Source organism: Lissotriton helveticus, chromosome 7 (genome assembly GCF_964261635.1).
Source record: "Lissotriton helveticus chromosome 7, aLisHel1.1, whole genome shotgun sequence".
Taxonomy (NCBI): domain Eukaryota; kingdom Metazoa; phylum Chordata; class Amphibia; order Caudata; family Salamandridae; genus Lissotriton; species Lissotriton helveticus.
Genome location: NC_136068.1, coordinates 86,223,476 through 86,247,686, shown reverse-complemented (window position 1 = coordinate 86,247,686; position 24,211 = coordinate 86,223,476). Strand labels below are relative to the sequence as shown.

General features: G+C 45.3%; 1 protein-coding gene across 3 annotated transcripts in view; it reads left to right on the top strand.

Moving 5' to 3' along the window:
• Positions 1–24,211, top strand: part of LOC144768144 (pleckstrin homology domain-containing family G member 6-like) — a 191,000-nt gene that overhangs the window by 145,409 nt on the left and 21,380 nt on the right. For all 3 annotated transcript variants that reach the window (XR_013598486.1, XM_078651579.1, XM_078651580.1), the window contains exons 9-13: positions 348–497; positions 5,988–6,125; positions 7,465–7,584; positions 12,730–12,862; positions 13,689–13,804. Coding sequence is in view for 2 of the 3 variants with exons in the window: in XM_078651579.1 (XP_078507705.1) it covers positions 348–497; positions 5,988–6,125; positions 7,465–7,584; positions 12,730–12,862; positions 13,689–13,804 (657 nt within the window). In the remaining variant the exon portion in view is untranslated. The remainder of the gene's footprint in view (positions 1–347; positions 498–5,987; positions 6,126–7,464; positions 7,585–12,729; positions 12,863–13,688; positions 13,805–24,211) is intronic.

Genomic DNA, 24,211 nt, shown 5'->3' with positions numbered 1-24,211 from the left:
CATTTTGGGATGAGGGCTAAATGGAAGGAGATGGCCTAGCAGAAAATTGGGTTCCAGGGGTAGGCAGAATCATATTTCAAACACAAGTCCCAGTGAGACAAGGTCCCAAGGGATAAACGGGTGTCTGGTTTCTAAGGAGAGGATTGTTTTTAGGATAGAATCCTGGTGTGTCTCCTACCATAGCTTATCCAAAGACCAAGAATCCTGATTAAGGGATTCTGTTTTGATAGTCCACCAGCAAAGTGCTCACCTGAATGAGTATGTGATATTATTGTGGTGCCACGTGATTGTCCAAAGGGCTCTATAGTCATGATTCTCCGTCACATTCTTGTGCTCTTTGTTCTTAGTGGGTTGAGAAACATAAACAGTCTCATCGTCTGCGCCTGAGTGACATGCTCATGAGACCTCATCAGCGGATCACCAAGTACTCGCTGCTGCTAAAAGCTATCCTGAAGCGGACCGAGGACCCAGCCACCAGGGAGGCACTGAACAACATGGTAAGAGCTCCATATGGAACCACTAACCTCCTTTAAAGCATCCACCTGAGGAATTAGCCATAATAGATCCACTGAACCACTTAGTAAGAACTCCTTTTGAGAACCCCAGAGATGGAATGCACAGAGACTTCTCAGTCTAAGATCCCAACCATTTGGATATGCTGAAGAGCATAGTTAGACGATGGATTTAGGCCCAGATCTCTGTACTGGGGTGAATGTATGACATTGTTCTTCATTCTGTCCATCAACTGTTGTTTTTGCGTTTGTCACCCCGAGTGGGATGGGTATGCTCAGACGTGAGTCCCGTGCTCTCCATGCCACTGGAATCAAGCAATCCAGGCTGATGTGGACTGAAAGCCCGAAACCGGTCCTAGGATGCTTGTTTCCAGTCCAGGGAGGACCTGGCTTGGCAGTTCGGGCTGGACTGTTTCCATGGGGCACAGCGTCAAGACTGATTTGCATATGGCTGAGTCCAAACTGGGGTGACGTAGTGGGCAAAAAAACGATGGATTTAGGCCCAGATCTCTGTACTGGGGTGAATGTATGACATTGTTCTGCATTCTGTCCATCAGCTGTTGTTTTTGAAGAGCATAGTAAGGGCATCCTGAAGGAGGTGCCTCATCAAATAACTGAGGACCTAGGCAAGAGGGATGTTCTCTAAAATATTGACTAAAAGACTGCCTTTACAACCTGCCTCCACTAACCAGAAGGTACTAAAAATAATTAAGTACGGGGGGGGAGGAGTATCATCAACCAGCCAGTGACCTGGTTACCTGAACCACATAGCAAAACCTCCCCCTCAGGGGTCTGAGGAACCAGCTCCATGGAGACCCAGAGCCACTCAGGAACTCCAAAAAAGAGTACTCCTCAGCCAGAGAATTCAGTCACCATAGAGGTGCTGAACAGCATGGTAATAACACTCTGAAGTACTCCAATCAAGGCACATCCATCCTTGCTTGGTCCTTCTCAATCACATGTGGTCCAAGCCAAGAGGGATGTGCTGAGCAGCTTTCTAATAATACATTTAGGAACTCTCACAGAGGTATCTTTCAAAGAGCCCCTTGTAGAGGCTGGGAGTCCACCCAAGTGGAAGACATTAAACAGCACAGCAGAGCTTCTTGAGCATCCCCATACAGGGACCCTGTAACCACTTGTGAAGGTGGGCAACAGTAAGGGGATGAACCACAAAGTAATGGCTCTCTGATTCTACTGACAAAGAGAATCCCAGAGGGCCTTTCCCATCCTAAGGAACCAGGTACTAAGTCGAGCAGGATCTCAACAAACCCAAGGAAACCTTAGGGTACACTCTTCAGCCTGGGAGCCCCTCCTACAGGTAGGGGCTGACCAACACAGTAAGAATATCACCCCTTGAGGATTCCATAACCTCCCAAACTTTGTGTGAGAGGCTGTTGCCACCAAAAATCTGGGGCAGAGATCCCACAGAGCATGGTACAATCATCCACACTTCTATAGATGACCCTTTCTCTAGAGGCTATTTGCCAGAATTTGCCTTCAAGGAATGCTAAGCCTTCTAGAGTAATCGGATCCCGATCAGCCTTAGACACTGCCTCTCTTGGAACAAATCCAGCGGAGACTGACCAAACCCAATCCATTAAACAGTGTCACAACCACTCTTTCATGAAGTGTGTCCTCTTTTAATCTGGTCTTACATAAAGGAGAATAAAGAGCCATACTAAATTTGGAGTCTACAAGGTAGCCATTTTTTTTGCCCGGTTATCTAAATCCAGGTTTAGTTGAGGCAGAAATAATTTGTGTCAGTAGTCTAAAATGGATAATATGTTTATGGGTACAATGTTGTACTAGACGCAACTAGACTAACCATTGTCATCTTCTTTACCTACGAGGAATACTCTCACTCTAGTCTCAGAGCCACAGAGCAATCTTTGTTTTCTGGTGAAGTGTTTCACGTTAATTCTCTTCCTTATCTTAATAGAATGTATAAGGAGAGTAGCTGGTGATCCAGGGTTGCACCTGTGTTGACAAAGTTATCACTTACAATTCTTCTGCAGGGGTTTACAGCAGAACCTCTCTGCTCTTTGAGGATGGTGTCTTGGCAAAACTAAACATGCTTTAGTTTCTTCAATATGGCCTCACCACACACTGGTGAAGTAACTCAATAGTTGAATTCAAAAATATATATTGCATCGCTGGACAACAAGTCCAACCTCATTAGAGTCATGGACCACTCTTTATAAAGTATTGCAATCTTTACATAGCGCTTACTGCTCCTAGGTGAGACACTGAAGTGCTTGCCTACATGGCTACATGGGCAACCTTAAAGTCCCTCAGGAGATGTTATATCTACAGATAAAACATAAACAAAGAAACTTCTGAAGTTATTATTTTGTATGATGGAATATGAAATTCAATGGATTGGTCACCCAGAATCTATTTCACACTCAAATTGTATACAGTAGAAGTTTGATCATAAAATGTATGGAATATTTGAAATCTATATGAGAAGGCACACTGTGTGTAAAATAAATAGAGGAATGTATTTTGCACACATGTTTTTTTCAATATTCACATAATGGCGGATGATTTTTCAACACATGGTAATTACAGTTTAGTTTTTTTCAATGCTGAACTGAACAAGCATGAAATAATTTTCACAGACATGATGCACCAAAAAAGCCAAAACAGTTGTTCTAAAACAATAGTTTGTTGAAGAATCCTTGCATGGTGTAACATCCACAAAGCCCAAGCGTAAATTCTCTGTGTTACCAAATACAAAGCATCAAATACAATTTTCATGGGCTGATTTAGCAAAGTTGTTGATGTTTTGATCTCAGAAGGAAGCAATTCTTGAGACCATCCTCAGGACATTGTGTCCTTGTACAGTGGGAATTAAACAACCAACAGCAGAACCGGTCTTTCACTAGAGACTCCCTCTGCTGTCAGGTGTTTAATCCTCATGGTTCAACCTCTCGGCGACATATCCGACCATACTTTGCACGCTCTTAAGTGCTATTGGCCCAATCTTATGATACCTCTTTCCTTCATGCCATACCCTGCTTATGTCAATGCTGCGGCTATTCTGAATGAATGAGTCCCAAATCGACTTGCATGTAGACCCCAAGCTGTCAGTGCCTTGCATGCAACCTGCTTAAACTGAAGTTCACTTAAGAAGAAGCCATCCATATGTTTGCATACTGGGCCTTCAACTGATGGTGTGGGTCACTAGTCTCCCACCAGTTGTGTATTTGCTGCTCCTTCTAGCAAACACCTCCCCCACCCTGGAAACCCCTCATGAAGGGAGAGGGTTCTCATAGTCCAGTAGGAGAGTCGCAGAAGTGAACCGGGGATGCGGTCTCAGCATGGATGGTACCACAGTCTGTGCAGAGCTCAGTTCGTTGTTTCTAGAGAGACAGCAAAAACTATCGTAAGGACTGTGCCCTTCTCTCCTCAGACAAGGACACCCTCTTACTCTGCATGTGCTAAACCCCCCAGATCATTTCACTTTAACCGCTAAAATATTAGACGAGAGGAAGAGGAGAGTAGTAACTGTAAGGAGTGCTAATGCAGGCAGAAGGATTTTTTCTCTGAAAAACATGAAAACGTATGTTTGGGCTCTCAGAGGAATATACCTTAGAGACTCTATATTTACTGGAAAATCACCATGGGTACACCCAGGGCAACAATAATTTTGGGTTGTAGCAGTTATACAGAGCATTGTACCCCTGATGAGGTCCTGAAGGTCTTCCAGGTTGTCATGGAGAAGCTAACCTTTTTGTTGTGCACGGTTGGCAGCGTGCAGCTTTAGAGTGTCCTATATGGGAATTTATTTTGGGTGTCGTGCATGAGTTTTGGATGGGAGCTCTCTACGTATTGTGACAAACTAGTTGTTGAGCCTGTATGTGAAGCGCAGGAGTGATACTCAAGGGCGATAGATGCTGGTGCATATTCTCCTTATAACCATATTTGGATGATTGGTTAAGAAGCAAACTGAATGGTCAGTGAGGCTCACATCTGAACTTGGACCATCATTTCTCAGCACCTCTGACCTTCTAGCCCATGGGTGTTCCTGACATGTTGCCTTGACTTTGACAGATACCCTTACTGTTGGGCTCAGATTGCCACTGCGCTTGACCTGATATTCACAGATTTTTGCCTTGAGTGTCTCCTTTAGATCCGCACTTGCTGGCACTGCTAAATTACAACTTTTCAACCTTTCTTTAAAATGCATGGGAAACTTTAATGTTACATCTTTTTGTGCTGTTAAATATTAGCTTTCCCTGAAAATTCTTGGGACTGGATTGAGAATAGTAAATGTGCCTTCCCATCTTCCCCAAAATTATTCTGCCCTAAGGGCAGAATTGAAGACCAGGCAATCAAACGAGCGGCCTCTATTTTAATCATGATGAGAGACCTTTGCCGGAAGGCTTCCTGCAATGCACAGTGATTGTGCTCCAACTGCTAGGGCTCCAATAGGGAGCCCACACACAGCCTTGTTTTTTTTTATAAGAGGCAACCATTATCCATCAGCTCTTCCCTCATTTATGAAATAGACACTGTCACTTTGTGTAATGATACATCACAATGTAAAAATTCCACATATCTTTCCTCCAAATTGACATTTTGGCCCAGGTCCCTCTTCAAGACTGGCCGCCTCATCTTCGGAAGTAAATAATGACCATCTGTGGCAGCCCAGCTAAAACACATCCAGCAGTTCCTTGTGTAGTGAAGAATCTTATTGAACATCCTCTTCTTCTGGTTTAAAAGTCCTTGGAATGTTCTTCCCCCACATACCTTTAAGGCCAAATAAAAAACATACTAATCAACCCACCCAATCAACTCACCAGGATTGAGAAAGTTAATCTTGCAAAGATCCAAGAACATGATCAGAGGATACAGGAGATTCACAGTGGTTGTTTCTCACCTCTGGAACAAGCTCCTCTCAGACATCTGCAATGCTTCATCCCTCTTGCTCTGTCCCTCATGATCTTCAAGAGTAAACTTTAGACACTTATTCCAATACTAGTAAAACCTCTACTCCCCATACACCCAACCACTCATGGACTTGTCACCCCTCATTATCATGTATCTATTCTTCTGCTGGAATTATACCTGATGTCTCACTAATCTGATCACTGTGGTATTTTGTGTAATAAGCAATTTATCCAAGTGGTGTCTCATCATAATGATTAATCTTTCTCAAAACTAGAAAAAAAGTGATGTGTAGTGTAGTTGTATCTTCTGCTATTCTGTGTGCTAAGCATGACTTCCGAACTGTGAAGGTGGGTTTCTCATGCACCTAGAAGCAATTAATTAAGCAATACAAACCTACAAAATAAACATGTTTCAGTATACCGTGAGTGGACCTAGTGGCGCCCTGTACAATCCACCATTTTGTATCAGTAAATAGTGTTTTAGTAAACAAAGCAAAAAAAGGGGAAAGGGAGGGTGAATAGGTGTTTATACCAAAAATGTGATTTTTCTCCTTCCATCTCACTCTTTGGACCACCTCAGGTGTCCTCCGTAGAACAATTTCTACAAAACGTCAACACCCAGATGCAGCGTGGTGAAGACTACGACAAGCTTCGCGCCACCATGGACCGCATCGGGGCATATGACATCCTGGAGCCAGGATCAGAGGAAATTGAGAAGGTGAAGGAGCCAGGGATAGGGGATGTGGGAGGGGGGAGACACAGCCGAACAATTCCCATATATCCCACACTCAGAAACCACACTATTCCAAGCAAACACAGCAATGAATGCATAAATGTAAAATGATGGTCTTTTATCCTTTACTACCTTTTACACAACTACACAGAAGGAGCAAATTATATCAAGTTAAGAGCATCACTCTGGTCAGTCACACATGACAACAAAACACTCCAAGCATAGGCACATTGCAAGGCTCCCCCCATGGGCAAGTGCTATTAGCTCTTTAATGTACTTTTGGATCTCAATAGGGGTGTGGGTCCATAGTTTTCCCTTGTGGGGTAGTAGTCTATTTGTCCCTTAATGTCCTTTGGCACTTTGTTAGGAGTCTGGAGCACTATATAAAAGCAAATAAAATAAAATATAGTATAATGGAGGCAGACCAGGGGAATCTGAAGTTGGAATGAAATAGCATCTACATCATTATGGGACTGGGTTGTGAAGACATGGCAAGGTCCTGACACTAACTGTTTATGGATGGGGAGCCTTGGGCCCAAAATATAATGCTGGTGGACTCAAAAGATTGAGAATGTAAGCAAGGGTGGGAGGAAGAGCTTGTGTTTTTTCTCCTTATTCTTTGGTGTCCTTATTAAAAGGAGCATACAAATGCCATCATTGTAATTGTAACTTTAGTTGCATTTATATAGCGCTTACTACCCAAATGAGGCCTTGAAGCGCTATCCAGCACGCAGCATTCAACCCAGCAACTCAAAGTTAGTGGTTAATCCATTGGTTTGGAGGATGACTGTTATGCTATCAATTAAATCATCCTATGTATTTACTCTTATTTCTTTGTGGAAGGTTAAGTTAATAGGAGTTAGGTGTGATCTTAGTGATGAGGTAGGCAAGTTCATGCAGATGGATGGTGGGATTAATAGATGAGGGAAATGAGGTTTGGCACTGTTTAGTTGCAGGTACATAGTTTAAAAGAAGGAGAGGTTGTGATCTATGAAAGAAAGAGGAGGTATGCAGGGTTCATGGCTTTTTGTCCTCCCAATATGAAAATAAGTGATGTCATGCGAGCTGAGGCACTGATGCCATCACAGGAAGTGGAACTGGACACATCTTAACCCCACCGACATGACAGGAAGCAGCATTGCATAGCATGAGTCCCTGATGCCTTCACAGTTAATGACCTTAAAGTGATTAATTATGTAAACTTTGATAAAACAGGCTCAACAACTCCCTGAAATTAAAAGATTATCATTTGTCTCCAAGAAGTAGATACATTGCTGCTCCTCTTCAGCTCAGCCATAACCATGTTCTTCCCATCCCTCCACAGAAGCTGAAAGCCTATACAACCCTGGACCTCACCTGCCCCATCTCCGGGGTCGCGCCTCACAATATCCGGCAGCTGCTCAAGGAAGGACCCCTGAAAATGAAGGACGGCAAGGAGGCAAGGGTGAGTATTCTCCCTGTCTGTACTCTTGGCATTTTTGCCACTGTGTGGGATGCACATATTTGGTTCTAAACCAACCCGCGTACACTGCGCATGTATGACTTAAAATGTGTTCAACCTGCATAAGTTCAAAAATGTACCAGCTTTGTAGGTTTGTTGTGCTATAGGGACCTATAAGGGCTGAACCACTTCCCTTCTACACTTGTGCAGATATTGACTGGAGTCTTGCACCGTCCAAGGGCACATGCTACGGGAAGTGCCAGGGAAAGATATCGGCCTTTGCATCTGTGTTTTTTGCACCCCCGGGTACTTTGGAATTACAGATGGGGTATGCCCCTGCTTCAAAGTGCACAATGTTGCATAATACATTCCCATGTAGATTGCACCTTTCATCGGCCTATTGAAACAGATTAATACCAAACCTGTTGCATCTGACACACCTACAAAAACCAATCGGATGGCCTGGCTCTGGTCTGTGATCATTTGGCTGCTTCTGGTGGTCACTGTAAGCATGCAAAGGTTCAAACCAAATCCATTAGGAGGTTTGTGAAAGTTGCTGCAAGCAGAAATTGACTGTGTGGGGGTTTATACCTTTGTGCATAGTTTCTTCCTTTCACGAGGTATTGTGCATGAAGTTAGTTGTTGATCCTACTTTTAAGTATTGTAAACGCCACAAGAGGAATGCAGCATTTTCTCTGATCATAAGTTATAAAGGTGAAATGACATTGATGCCATAGTACTGTTATCTACTTTGAGCTGACATAGAAGCTGAAAACCAAGACTAAACTTCTGCAAACACAACCACCTTATACCAACCCTAAACCAAGACTGAACTCTCAAAGACAACCACCTAACATCAACCCTAAACCAAGACTAAACTTCTGCAAACACAACCACCTTATACCAACCTTAAACCAAGACTGAACTCTCAAAGACAACCACCTTATACCAACCCTAAACCAAGACTGAACTTCTGAAAACACAACCACCTTATACCAACCCTACACCAAGACTGAACTTCTGCAAACACAAAAACCTTATACCAACCCTAAACCAAGACTGAACGTCTGCAAACACAACCCCCTTATACCAACCCTAAACCAAGACTGAACGTCTACAAACACAACCACTTTATACCAACCTTAAACCAAGACTGAACTTCTGAAAACACAACCACCTTATACCAACCCTACACCAAGACTGAACTTCTGCAAACACAACCACCTTATACCAACCCTAAACCAAGACTGAACTTCTGAAAACACAACCACCTTATACCAACCCTACACCAAGACTGAACTTCTGCAAACACAACCACCTTATACCAACCCTAAACCAAGACTGTACTTCTGCAAACACAACCACCTTATACCAACCCTAAACCAAGACTGAACGTCTGCAAACACAACCACCTTATACCAACCCTAAACCAAGACTGAATGTCTGCAAACACAACCACCTTATACCAACCCTAAACTAAGACTGAACTTCTGAAAACACAACCACCTCATACCAACCCTACACCAAGACTGAACTCTTCAAACACAACCACCTTATACCAACCCTACACCAAGACTGAACTCTGAAAACACAACCACCTTATACCAACCCTACACCAAGACTGAACTTCTGCAAACACAACCACCTTATACCAACCCTAAACCAAGACTGAACTTCTGCAAACACAACCACCTTATACCAACCCTAAACCAAGACTGAACCTCTGCAAACACAACCACCTTATACCAACCCTAAACCAAGACTGAACTTCTGAAAACACAACCACCTTATACCAACCCTACACCAAGACTGAACTCTGCAAACACAACCACCTTATACCAACCCTAAACCAAGACTGAACTTCTGTAAACACAACCACCTTATACCAACCCTAAACCAAGACTGAACGTCTACAAACACAACCACCTTATACCAAGACTGAACTTCTGAAAACACAACCACCTTATACCAACCCTACACCAAGACTGAACTTCTGCAAACACAACCACCTTATACCAACCCTAAACCAAGACTGAACTTCTGCAAACACAACCACCTTATACCAACCCTAAACCAAGACTGAACTTCTGCAAACACAACCACCTTATACCAACCCTACACCAAGACTGAACTTTCAAAAAGACAGCCTCCTTAAACCAACTCTAAACCAGGACTGAACTTTCGCAAACAGAACCACCATAAATGACCCTAAAATCACTTCGCTGCTCCCAGAGTATGGAAGGCCGGCGGCGCTGAAACTAGGGCTGTGGGAGCTGCAGCAAGCACCTCATAAAACTTGAAAGAGTTTAACTGGAGAATGAACAATAAAGGGACCCGTCAAATGGGTTTCCTCTGGCAGAGTTTGTTGAGTTTTTAAAAACAGACTGTCCAATATCGATTATGCCTTTAGCGAGGTAATGTTATTGCCCAGCACCACCACTCCAACAATTGTTCTAACACCCCTGTGCAAGGCTCAAGTTTAAGGTCCTCTGCATGGTTCACAAATCCTACTGAGTCCAAAGGCCTAAATACCTGCACAGCCCGTTGCCCCTTTTATACTTCAACCTAAATCCCACGTTCTGCAACGGCGCTTCTAACCCACCAATCAACATTTAAAGAGTTGAAAAATAGAGGAAGATCTTTGGGAGACTAGGGCCCCAAAATGTGGAATGCACTTAAACCATACCTGAAAGGTAAACCAACCTCCAACTGGTGCATGAAAACACATGAAAATGTCCCTTTCAATCTTTCATTTAACCCTTTCGTTGCACCCGTCGGCCAACGGCCGTCGCGAGCACTACCTCCGTAGTGCTGTGCACGTCCGTTGGCCGACGTGACCCCGCCCACTCTTCAAAGCCGCCGCACCCCGGTGGAACTGCCGCCGCGGTTAAGGTGTTAAACTTCATTGTAAACAAATCGTCGGTTACAGAACATTGATTAATGTATATATAGTATGATATACTAATGAAGTGACTTAAACACATGAACTCCCCAAAGAATTAAAATATATTTCCACTGCAACGTGTCTGCTTCCTCCTTACTCAGGTAGTAAAAGATTGTTTACTCTGTGGCTCGGCCCTTTCATCGCTGGTAGAGCCCGCTACGACGGGCTCTAAGGCTATAATAGAATATGCTGTAGAGTAGTGCTCCGAAGTAACTAAAGGGAAAGGGTAGCATCCTATAAAACTTCTAAATAATGAGTACAGCAGTGACAAACAGCCTAGATTGTGCAGCCTTGTAGAAGGATACATTAGTCATTTGACTAGGAGAGGCAGTTTACAGGCCACATGCCTCACCAGCTCCCCAAAACACAGCCTCCATCTGGTTGATGAGATGCCATGCAATGCCCCGGTGGCCTACCCTCCACATGCCATGCTGAGATGGGTTTACCAAGGCACCGACCTACTATTCAATCCTGATCAGTCCTGTGTGTGGACGCTCAGTCACCTCTCTTTTTCCTCAAGTGCCAGAGTATATTATCCCAGAATCCTTTGCTGTGTTTTATGTATGTATGCCAGCCTCTGGCCCTCCAGTGTTTCTCCAGACATTTTGACTTCCCCTTTAGTCAGACAGTGGGTTAGTATCTCAGGGCAGGACAACATTAACATTTTATCAGTGGGCAAGACAGGGTATGGAGTGGTAGGGTGAACTTTGACAGATTTACTTGCTGTGATCAGACAGCTACCATGGCAACATATTGACTGTCTCTATTCATTCTTAGCTATACTGCTCACTGAAAAGCTTTACAGGACTTCAATCCTCACAAACACTCCTTTTTATTACATTAAGGATTGGCACCTATCTCTCTTCCACTGCCCTCCCTGCCTGTCAGTTGCCCAGTGCTTAATTTGTAAATCAAATATATGTGCCAGGGCATCTGTCAGGAGGTCACTGCAGCTTGCACCACACATTGCCCCTGCTGTGCTACCAATGATCACAAACACAACTACTAACCGTCATACTCCTACAAGTGTAACAATTCAGACTATTTCACGCCACCAAAGCTATAAGAATTGCTTGGGCGGCAGGTAATATTAATTTTTAATGTATATTGAATTAATAATTTCTGTGGTTGAGGTCATCTCTAAATTAGCCAGACGGTGCCACCTTGTGGCAGACAGTCACAGGTGACGGGTGTGACAAGTAAGTGCCAGTGCTGAGCACCATAAACCACCTGCTCGAATTAAGCACTGCCTTTCACCCACTCACAATATCAGGCGAATGGCCTTCTGCTAAGTGTTAATATGTTGCTAAACAAGTGAAGAGTTGGTCATGCAGGTACACGGGCTGGACCGGTGTGCAGCACCAGATGTGTGGCTGTGGAATAAGAATGCATACATATACATACTGGGCATCTGAACTGTACGTGCTGTGGATCTGCATATGTCATATATACCTGCATGCCGTGGCCTATATATTTGCAGATAAAGAGACCTTTTGAGTCCAACCTGCAAATATAGCTTGCCTGATTACAGTAGACATATGCAATTTTGGAACTAGGCATGGGTACTTTGCACATATGCAGGTATGGACTAGACGTGTATTACTCCTATGCAGGCATATATGGACCTCACTTGTCCATTCCTATAGATATAGCGAGAGTGAGGAGCCCAGGTACAGCCCCAGGTATACGGGAAACATCCTTTACATCGCGGTGATTACACCACAATACATTTAGAACGCTGCCATTACACCGCAAGCGTTACATTGACTTGCACTTGAGGGCGCTATAACCTAAGGAATAGTAAGATTTACTATTCCAACACCTTCCCAACTGTACGTAGACTGGTGTTGGAATAGTAAATCTTACTACTCCTTAGTCCAGCGCCCTGCAGTGCAAGTCGTTGTAACGACTTGCATTGTAAAAACTGCGATGTTACATACCGCGATTATTTTGATCGCATTGTAACATCACATATTCCATACAATCAACTAAATCTGTGCACAGGTCACACACACACACAGGGAACAGATAAACCACACATACTCCTATGGACCAGTTGTGGATAAGAGCTGCACACATGAAGATGTGGATGAAACCTGTGTATGACCCATCTGCAGATACAGGTCAGCCTCCTTATGGTGCATCCACAGAAATGCATATCCCAACTAACTGCCATGTCTATCTCTCTCTCTCTCTTTCTCTAGATGGAGGTCCATGGCTTACTCTTCACGGATACCTTCCTTATCACCAAGATGCACCGGAAGACCGAGCTGGCCAAGGTGGTCCGCTCCCCGCTCATGCTGGACAAGACAGTGGTGCAGCCCCTGCGAGACCCCAGTATGTACTCTGGCATTGCACCTAGTACCCTATTTCTCTTGCAACTCCTTTCTTTGAAGGTCCTAATCCACAATCACTGTCCTAAAGTACAAAAGGACTTCGACCGCCATAACCTGTCCATGGTGCTGTCTCTCCAGAAGCTCTGCGCTGTGTATGACCCTGTAACTTGAGAAATCTATACCTGCCAGGGCCCTACACATTACCTGCATACATGCAGATAAGGAATCTGAGTCCTTAAATATTATTCAGATCCAGTAGATCACTTTCTATACTATTGTGTGGAGGAGTGTGGCTCGATGGTTAGAGCGGCAGACCCTGATGCAGAGTTCTGGCCAGGGACCAGGGTTCGATTCCCGCTTCGGCAGGGTCTCGGGCTCAATTTCCTCGGACCTGTTAATTCTCGCCTCTGTGCCTATTCTAATCACGGGCCCCACGCTGCAACTCTGGGCAATAGCTTGCTTAGCCTCCACACCAGCCCCAACAGCGCTAAGGATGCCTGGCTTCACCCTGGGGGTGCCCAGGAGTAGACACTTCACAGGGAAAGCCAGGAGGGGTTCCACAGGGTTTTGAGTATCATCGCCAGGAAGCCGAATAGGCGACACCGCAAGGTGACCGTCTGGTGACAGTGCGCTCTATAAGTACCATGACATATTGTAAATCCCTGTTAATGTTTCTTTTTTGGTTTTTTCTAGTTATTGCCCTTTCCCTTAAGTGATATTTCACTACTCTCTTTCATTTTCTAACAAAGAAGCTGTGACCTTGAACATGTCTGTTTGCCCTTGCACATCTTCTGTACTCGTGGCTAATAATTCACTATTTTTTTCAGGTAGCTTTCTCCTCATTTACCTCAACGAGTTCGGCTGTGTGGCTCTGGCACTCAGCTTCCAGTGTGCAAGTGCCCCCCTCTGCAAGGAGTGGACGGATAAATTCACAAGTGCACAGGTGAGAAGGTGTGGTAGGGCCTGTGTCCAACCCTAGACTAGGAGGCATGGGGGAGATGGCAAAATGTGGACACCAGACATTGTGAGATTTAAAACAATCCACTTCTTGAAACTTGAGGCCATGAAAGTAATCTGCCCCTGTAGTGAGACCAACTATTGTAAATATTTATATTTCTGTGTGTATACCTCAGTGTGGAGGCATGTTCCCATTTGCTGTTCTACTGTGTATGCTTTGCATTGTACTTTATTTAGAGGTCACTTTGCTCTACCTGTCCCACCCTTCACTCAAAGGCTTATTTAATAGATGCCATTTATAACCACATTGGGTTCTGTAAGTTCCCCCCCCACTCAACTATTCTCTAATCCACTGAAATGAAAGCGTATCCTCAAGTGCAACATTTTTTTATCAAAATATCACTTGGTGCTTCATGTTAAAAAAAAAAAAAGTTAATGTAGGGGGGAATCTTACACCCCTCTAGTGAGGAGGTCTTGGCAGATTAAGCCAACGACCTATCGTGCCCAAGTAATTCCATGATAAAAATGTAATTTTCTCTAGGTTTCCAGAGCTATGGATAGACACCAATCTGACCCACTCACATAAGGCTTCTCTTTGAAATATTCAAACATTTGGTGGCTCCAAGTGGAAGGACTGCCCTCTTGCCCAGAGAGACTGATGAACAGTGGCTACGTGAAAATATTGTTATTTTGAATAACACTCTGACAGAAAGAAAATGATATAATGCCATTTAGGCATAGATGCAGTGACGGCAAAGTAGTCCCTTGGTAATCCAACAATGCTTCCATCGGAAGTTGTTTACTATACCGCAGGGCTGTGGAATTTAATGAAATATGTACTTGTCCATGGGACAAGTAGCTTCATGAATTTACTTGTCCTGTAACAAAATCCACTTGTCCCGTAACAAAATCCACTTCTCCCTTTGGTGCTATGTAGTGCGCTTTCATATAATGGCTGCAATCTCTTTATAGAAGAGCTCTGATAATAGCCTCTCTGGTTATGTCAGGCTAATACTATGGAAGGATTTGAATTTTGGAGGTTTTCACCAGCTCTTCTCTAATCTTTTCCCATACTGAGAAAGGTCAGAAATTTACCCCTGACAATGGCAGAATTAAAGGTTCTTCCAGGGCTGGGAAAATTGTGGTTGGAGAAAAAGTGAACTTGTAAGCACTCAACAGATTTCTGCTGAGGCATATTCATATTTACTCATGCTAAGATGCAATTCACAAATATTTTCTAGGACTATGTTTTCGTGGCCTACTTAAGGAAATTCATGTGAATTCAGGAAAAACGTAAATCTGTATTAATACAAGGAGATATATCATGGGTGCACTTTTGTGACTTTAACCGTTGAGCCCGTAATTAAATCTGATATAACCAAGACCTTTTGTTTTTATTAAAATGCTATCTCTTCCTATCTTTGAGCTGGCTTCATTGTGTGTGAACGCATTCTGCTCTTTTACAAAGTAGTTTTGTTCAGTGCCAGGAATTTCTATGGCAAGGTGGCCTTTATGAGACCAAATACTAGCTGTCTAGTAAAACGCGCTGGCTAACAGCACCACGCCTACCTGATAATCCCAAGAGAAAGGAGCAAAGTGTAGGCCAAGTGAGTAACCAGAAAATTAAAATACCCCCCACGTTGATCCAAAGTTCTTATGAACCCAAGCAAGCGAAAAGTCATTGGAATCCTCTCCAGAATAGCTCTCTTGTCTCTTCCATCTAAGCATCTATCCATTCATCCTTTCACCCACTGATATCTAGCATTTCACCTTTACATTGGCACCCATTCATTCTTTTATCCATTAGCCTTTCACCAATCTGTTCGTCCATCTGTTCATCCGTCAGTACATCAGCTCATCCATATCCAAACCTACCCATCCATCTCCAAACCTATCCATTTCAACCATCCATCCATCCTTTTACTCATCCATACACCCGACCTTTCACTCCATCTATCCACCCTACCTTTCACTCATCCATACACCCACCCTTCTACCCATCCATCAATCCATCCTTCCACTCATCCATCCATTTATCCTTACACTCATCCATCCTTTCACTCTCTAATCCTTACACCCTGTAACCCATCCACTCATTCACCCTTTCCTTCATTATAACATCCTTTGTCCATCTACCATCCCCGTCACTCAACCATCCCGGTCACTTATTCATCCATCCATCTGGCTAGTCACACTTCCACCCATTCATCCTTTCACCCACACATCCATTCATCCTTTCACATTAATTACGAGTCTTTGTCTGCCGAGCTGCAGGCAGAAGAGGCCCATAAAGAACTCGACCTCTACTGCAGCTGTTAAAGCGCGGCGTTCACGAAGCCCCTGTTCAAACCTATCCTGCCATCTCCAAACCTATCGATCCAACTGATCCATCCCGCCTTCCTTTCACTCATCCATCCTTTTACTCATCCATCCTTTTACTCATCCACACATCCTCCTTTTCACTCCTATTCATCCACCCTTTCACTCATCCCTCCCTCCATCCATCCATCCATCCATCCTTTCACTCATCCATCCGCCCACCCCATCCATCCTCCTTTTCACCCATCCATCCACCTACCCTTTCAATTCCTCCATTTATGCTTTCGCTCATCCATCCACCCTTTCACCCATCCATCTTCCGTTTCACTCGTATATCCATTGATCCTTTCGCTAATCCCTCCATCCACCTTTACGCTCAACTGGATCCATCAACCCTTCCACCCATCCATCCCCCACCCACTCAGCCATCTATTCATCTACTCTCTCATCCATTAATCCAACCTTTCAATAGGCCATCCATCCTTTCACTCACCCTTGCACTTATCCTACCATTCTTTCACATATACATCCTTACATCCATCCACTCATTCATCCATGCATCTATCCATCTAGCCTTTCACTAATTCCTCCATGCATCTATCCATTCACCCTTTCACTCATTAATGTATGCACCTATCATCCACTCTTGCACGTATTCATCCATGCATCTATACATCCACTCTTTCACTTATTCATACATGCATCTATCCATCCACTCATTCATCCATGCACCTATCCATCATTGCACTCATTCATTTATGCATCTAAACATCCACCCTTTCACTCCACTCATTCATCCATCTATCCATCCAGCCTTTCACTCATTCATCCATGCATCTACCATTCACCCTTTCACTCATTCATTTATGCATCTATCACCACTCTTGCACGTATTCATCCATGCATTTATACTCCACCCTTTCACTTATTCATACATGCATCTATCCATTCAACCTTTCACTCATTAATTTATGCATCTGTCATCAACTCTTGCACATATTCATCCATGCATCTGTACATCCACCCTTTCACTTATTCATACATGCATCTATCCATTCAACCTTTCACTCATTAATTTATGCATCTGTCATCAACTCTTGCACATATTCATCCATGCATCTGTACATCCACCCTTTTACTTATTCATACATGCATCTATTCATCCATCCTTTCACTCACCCACCCTTTCAAGTCCATTATGGGCCTTTGTCTGCGGACCAGCAGACTGAGGAGGCCCATCAAAAACTCCACAGCTGCTGTAGTTGCTACAGCGGTGTATTCACAATGCCCCTGGTGCAGGCACAAAGTGAGATGAGAGGCCTAGTGCAAGTACAGAATTGGGGGTGGCCTTAGGCCTGCATGAAAGCCCATGGGGAAACTAATGAGCTTAATGAGCTTTATTTAAGCCCTCGATGACATAAGATATGAGAGGCCAAGGGGAGTGGGTCAAGGATGTCAGAGAGGGCAGCAGAGGGTGGTGGGGTTAGCAGGTTCAGGCACCGGGTGTAACATAATGTGTACAGGAAAGGCAAAGTGCAAAGGAGGAGGTGCATGAGAAGGGAAAGCAAAGTGAGTTGGAGATGAACAGGGATGTTGGGGCCCTATGAGGCCCAGTAGTGGAGCAGAGAATACAAGGCAGGGGTCAAACAGTTCAAGTCAGAGCAAGGGGCCAAGAGGCAGATAAAGCAGCCTCTTACGTGCCATTGCTGCAAGTGTACTGGAGCTGCAGAAGCTCGATATTTGTCTCATGCTTGAAGAAAATAAAAGGACCAGGGGAGGGCCTGGAAGCCACAGAGCTTATGGAGCTGGCTCCAACTTTGAGCTCTGCTTTATCATTTTGTTGTTCTGCTCTGGGGAAATTAAAGTGAAGGCCCCAGCTTTAGCATTGACCCTTTCACTGCCAATAAACTGCTCAGAGCAACTTATTAACGGGCTGTGACCTACGGGGTTGAACAGCTGTGCATCCGATTACCATAAAACTGTCTACTTGTCCTTTGGACAAAATACAAATTAAAACCTCTTGCCCTCCTAAGAAATCTAGATGTCTCGGGCGTCAGGAGATAGGAATTCCCCACCCCTGCCGCATGAACGAGTCCCACATGGAACAGCGCCACATTCTCCGCTCTCCGGGGGAGCAAACACGGCAACGCGGGGCTCGCCAGGATCGACTAGTCATTTCCACCTTATATCCTTCCCATCTGTCCTTTTCATTCGTGGTGTATATAAACACAAGGGCAAACCAATGTGTCAAAGGAACCTGTGTAAATGATAACCTAAGAAACTGTGGTTCACTATGGATCAATTTCCATAGTCTCAGTTACTCAATGGGCACTGAATTACCCATATCTTTGATATGCTTTGATACACCACAATGGGCTATTAGGAACCAGCCCATTAGAACAGTTTCATCATTTAGAAGTTTTCTTAGAGTGTATTGCACTTCTGATATTTACGATTAGAGAACTGTCGAGCCCTTAAAGTGATCACACTATGAAGACAAGACATAAGGAATAGTGTGTCTATATACAAAAATGCAAACAACATGACTGTTAAAAATATGTCATGAACAATTTTTGGTGGACCCTGGGCATAACGGAGTGGCCACTTAATTAACAAGCATTTACAATGCAATAGGTCTTGCAACATTAAAGTTTGAGTTATTGGCATTGTGTATGACAATGCGTTGCATAACATTTTTAGCAAACTTTGAATTGGTGAGCAGTGAGAGTGTGTGCAAGAGTATGCTGTTCTTGAAAGTAGTGTGGTAGAGAGTGCAGGAATTTGGGTGACCTGAGCAATGTGGATGATGCACCTCACGCACGGGGCTGACGCAGTTATTATTCACACAGCTCTGATGATGCACCTCAGGCACGGGCTCACAGTTGTTGTTCACACAGCTCTGATGATGTACCTCACGCACGGGGCTGACGCAGTTATTATTCACACAGCTCTGATGATGCACCTTAGGCACGGGCTCACAGCTGTTATTATTCACACAGCTCTGATGATGCACCTCACGCACGGGGCGGACGCAGTTATTATTCACACAGCTCTGATGATGCACCTTAGGCACGGGCTCACAGCTGTTATTATTCACACAGCTCTGATGATGCACCTCACGCACGGGGCTGACGCAGTTATTATTCACACAGCTCTGATGATGCACCTTAGGCACGGGCTCACAGCTGTTATTATTCACACAGCTCTGATGATGCACCTCACGCACGGGCTCACACTTGTTATTCACACAGCTCTGATGATGCACCTCACGCATGGGGCTGACGCAGTTATTTACACAGCTCTGATGCACCTTAGGCACGGGCTCACAGCTGTTATTATTCACACAGCTCTGATGATGCACCTCAGGCAGGGGCTCACAGCTGTTATTATTCACACAGCTCTGATGATGCACCTCACGCACTGGGCTGACAGCACTGATTCACCTTAGGCACGGGCTCACAGCTGTTATTATTCACACAGCTCTGATGATGCACCTCCGGCACGGGCTCACAGCTGCTATTATTCACACAGCTCTGATGATGCACCTCACGCACGGGGCTGATGAAGTTATTATTCACACAGCTATGATGATGCACCTTAGGCACGGGCTGACGCAGTTATTATTTACACAGCTCTGATGATGCACCTTAGGCACGGGCTCACAGCTGTTATTATTCACACAGCTGTGATGATGCACCTCACTCATGGGGCTGACGCAGTTATTATTCACACAGCTCTGATCATGCACCTTAGGCACGGGCTGACGCAGTTATTATTCACACAGCTCTGATGATGCACCTCACGCACGGGGCTGACGCACTTATTATTTACAGAGCTCTGATGATGCACCTTAGGCACGGGCTCACAGCTGTTATTATTCACACAGCTCTGATGATGCACCTCCGGCATGGGCTCACAGCTGTTATTATTCACACAGCTCTGATGATGCACCGCACGCATGGGCTCACAGCTATTATTATTCACACAGCTGTGATGATGCACCTCAGGCACGGGGCTTACATCTGTTACTATCCACACAGCTCGGATGATGCACCTCACGCACGGGGCTGACGCAGTTATTATTCACACAGCTCTGATGATGCACCTCACGCACGGGGCTGACGCAGTTATTATTTACAGAGCTCTGATGTACCTTCGGCACGGGCTCACAGCTGTTATTATTTACACAGCTCTGATGATGCATCTTAGGCACGGGCTCACAGCTGTTATTATCCACACAGCTCTGATGATGCACCTCACGCACGGGCTCACAGCTGTTATTATCCACACAGCTCTGATGATGCACCTCACGCACGGGCTCACAGCTGTTAGTATTCACACAGCTCTGATGATGCACCTCACACACAGGGCTGACGCAGTTATTATTCACACAGCTCTGATGATGCACCTCGCGCACGGGGCTGACGCAGTTATTATTTACAGAGCTCTGATGATGCACCTTGGGCACGGGCTCACAGCTGTTATTATTCACACAGCTCTGATGATGCACCTCACGCATGGGCTCACAGCTATTATTATTCACACAGCTCTGATGATGCACCGCAGCACGGGGCTTACAGCTGTTATTATCCACACAGCTCTGATGATGCACCTCACGCACGGGCTTATAGCTGTTATTATTCACACAGCTCTGATGATGCACCTCAGGCACGGGGCTGACGCAGTTATTATTCACACAGCTCTGATGATGCACCTCACGCACGGGGCTGATGCAGTTATTATTCACACAGCTCTGATGATGCACCTCACGCACGGGGCTGAAGCCTCCTGAAAGTGCCTGTATTTCAGCTAAACTACTACATAGTTTCCAGAGTCAATAACAAACTGTCATGCAACAGTGAATATTGAAACAGCTGAGCTAGACACGCTGCACAGATATCGCGTCTAAAACCACAACTTTGCATATTAACGCACGGAAAGGAATGGAACCACACACTTTAGGTTACCCGCTTGTGTACACAGTATTCTACAGTTTATCTCGTGTACAACTGAAGCAATAAAGAATTCAAATACATGTACAGCCTCGTTATAAGAATGAAGCAAAAATACATTAAATGCAACAATGTTGATACAGTTGGGCAAAGTGAGTGTGTCTGCAGCAAAACACTGAAAATCTGCAGGCGCATTTAGTTTATCGCCCTGCACTAAATCCAGAAACAATAAACTGACATGCACAGAGTGCATTCATTTTAAAGGGTTACCATGGCATTGCAATGACTGTCTGTGTAACTGTCCTACGCGTTGCTTCCCGGGCTCTGCAGCCGCCCCCGCCCAGGGACATGCCTTTCTGCAGCAGTTTAGGCTGGAAGTGGGCCCCCGTGCCAACCCCGCTCGGTGCCAGCCATGCACAGCCGCGCCCCTCCCTGCAATTCCCACAGACCTGGGTAGCCTCCACCTTTCCTTGTGCCCCTTCTCCCTTACCTCCTGCCCCTCTGGCACCACCGCAGCTCTCAGGCCTTAGCAACACAGCCTAGCGGTGCGCCGCTCCCCGCCTCAGGGCTTGCCGGGAGTTGATGTTCACGAGTCAGAGAGTAGTGCCAGTTTCCGCACAAGCTCGGACTGCATATCCCATGGTGCCGTGCGACGGGCGGCCGACGAGCCTGCAGGCAGCATGCGCGTGCTGGGGATCAACACGTGACGCGGGGAAGATAGACTGGGAGTGGGCGAGGAGGGCGATTCAAGTCGTCCAGTGGGTCTCTGGGCTTTTCTTTTAATTGACTGGCAGTTTTCAGATGGTAAACATGAAGACGGACAGTAGGATTCAACGGAGAGGTAGTACACATCAAGGGAGGCGATTGACAGCAGTGTAGACGGGGTACACTGAAAAGACTTGCAGAAGTCCGAAGTGGCAGTAAGTGGGCCTTAATTGTAGGGGGGGTCGGTGCGCTCGTGTGTGTGGGTGTGCGCGCGTGTGTGTATGTGTGCGACAGCGGGGGGGTGTCGTCTCTGTATGTGTGCGTGCGTGGGCACTCGTGTGTGTGTGTCTGTGTGTGCGCATGAGTGTGTGTTTGCGCTTCCCAGGAGACAGGAGATAGCCACAGCGAGCGCGTTCGCGCGCGCGTAGCCCGCTCCGATCGCTCCGATCCCATGCGCGTGGCCAGCTCTTGTCTCCTGGAAAGCTGAGTCGCTCACAATAGGTCTCTGGCGAGACCGCGCTTTCGCGCGGTTAATGCCACGAGACCTAAAAAGGGTAGGAGCTATCTCCTATTACTAGATTCATATTGTGCTCAACAATTAAATATGTCCATATGTAGACCATGGAAGCAACCTTAAAGGTCGGAACGCTGTTGACAATGTTTGCAAACACTCATTTGTTTTCCTATTGATTCTTACTCACATGGTCCTATGAATGGGCGATGACTGATTTTTCTTTTTAATAGTACTGTCCTTTCCATTTTTGTATATACACACACTCTGATTACAGACATACTCTGGAAAAAGTCCCTGGCCATTTTAAATATGCATATAACTTACGTTCCAAGGGAAGAGCATATTGCACGTTCTTTTACCTCCTGTTGAAATGAACACTATGTAGCAACAGACTGAGATGCTAACTTGCAGATCCCAGCGCACTCACCTTGTGGTAAAGTAATGGTGATGTGCACCAGCGCATCTCTTATGCTGTTAGGTCAAACATGCATAGTGCTGGCAGTGGACATTGCTGGTAATGTAAATGAATACACAAAGCACATTCTGAAATATGTCCCTTATAGTAAAGCACACTCAAAAAGTAGAGCAGGACACGACCTGTAGCGAACGGTCAAGATGTTCAAATTCCTATTGTTCAAGACACTGGGACTGCACACCATAGCAGGGCACAACAGAAGAGTAAGTATATCAGCTGAAGTAACTAGAGAGTAAGAAAGAAATTTTATTAAACAATTCCTGTAAAGGGACCGCGAACAAGGGGATTATTACTGCCCATAGAACTAAGCTCGTGCAGGGAGCAATGCCTTGTTAGGCATACACAAACCATCAGTATCAAAGTCACTAGGCCTAGCATGAGACACAATAGCTCAAATGAGTTTACCCTGTTAAAACACTTTCTAGTGCAGCATCCTTGTGGCTTTGGCTAAACAATTTCAAAGAATCGCCCCTTATCCAAGAGTAAACGTAACTCTTAATCTTATATGCATGTGTTTTGAACTTCGAAGTCCTATTTTTTTTTATCAAGTTTTTGTCAGTCAAGGAAATACTTTACAGCATTTTCTTCTGCTTCTCGATTTCCTCTACCCTTTTGAAAATGTGTTCTTTATATTTCTTCCAGCAATTACAAAATTATTTCACCTCGATGCATTTCGAGCTTTGTCTAGCTCTTCTGAAGGATTTTGCAGTTTATTGATGTTAGAGGGGCGATCCCAGGGGAGGGCAGACTCGCACCTGACCACCCTGTGACCCACCTCTCCTAGGTACACCGCCGAGTAATGGCAGGAGATCCCCAGGGGGAGGACCTCGAATCTAAGATCGTACGCGCTGTGCTAGTACCACTCGACTAAGGGACACCACACCGGAGTATTAAGAGAACGTATTCTTTATCTTTAAGCAAGAATGGATCTTTATGATCCACAGATTCTTATGTACAGGCGAGCAAGGTCTCAAAGAGTCTCGGTAGGGGTAGGGTAGCGGGACAGTCTCAAGGTTCAAAGTCACTTGCCGGTGTGTGTCCGGCGCACAGCTCTCAACCCTCGAGCCGGGGGATTCGGGGTGATCTTGGGTCCAGCCGGAACGGGATAGTCTCTGAGCCGCGATCGGATCAGCAGGGCTCGAGTAAGGATGTGGTAGTTCTTACGGTCTGTAGGGAGCCGCGATCGAATCAGCAGGGCTCAGGAGTTTCTCAAGGTTGCAGGGGAGCCGCGACAGCGTCAGCAGGGCTCAGGTGGTCTCGGGCAGAAGTCCTTCTCTGCCAGGCAGGAGCCGCGACAGCGTCAGCAGGGCTCAGGTAGTTCTTCAGGTTGCGGAAGAGCCGCGTCAGCGTCAGCAGGGCTCAGGTGGTCGTCGAGTAGAAGTCCTTCTCTGCTCGGTAGGAGCCGCGACGAGGTCAGCAGGGCTCATG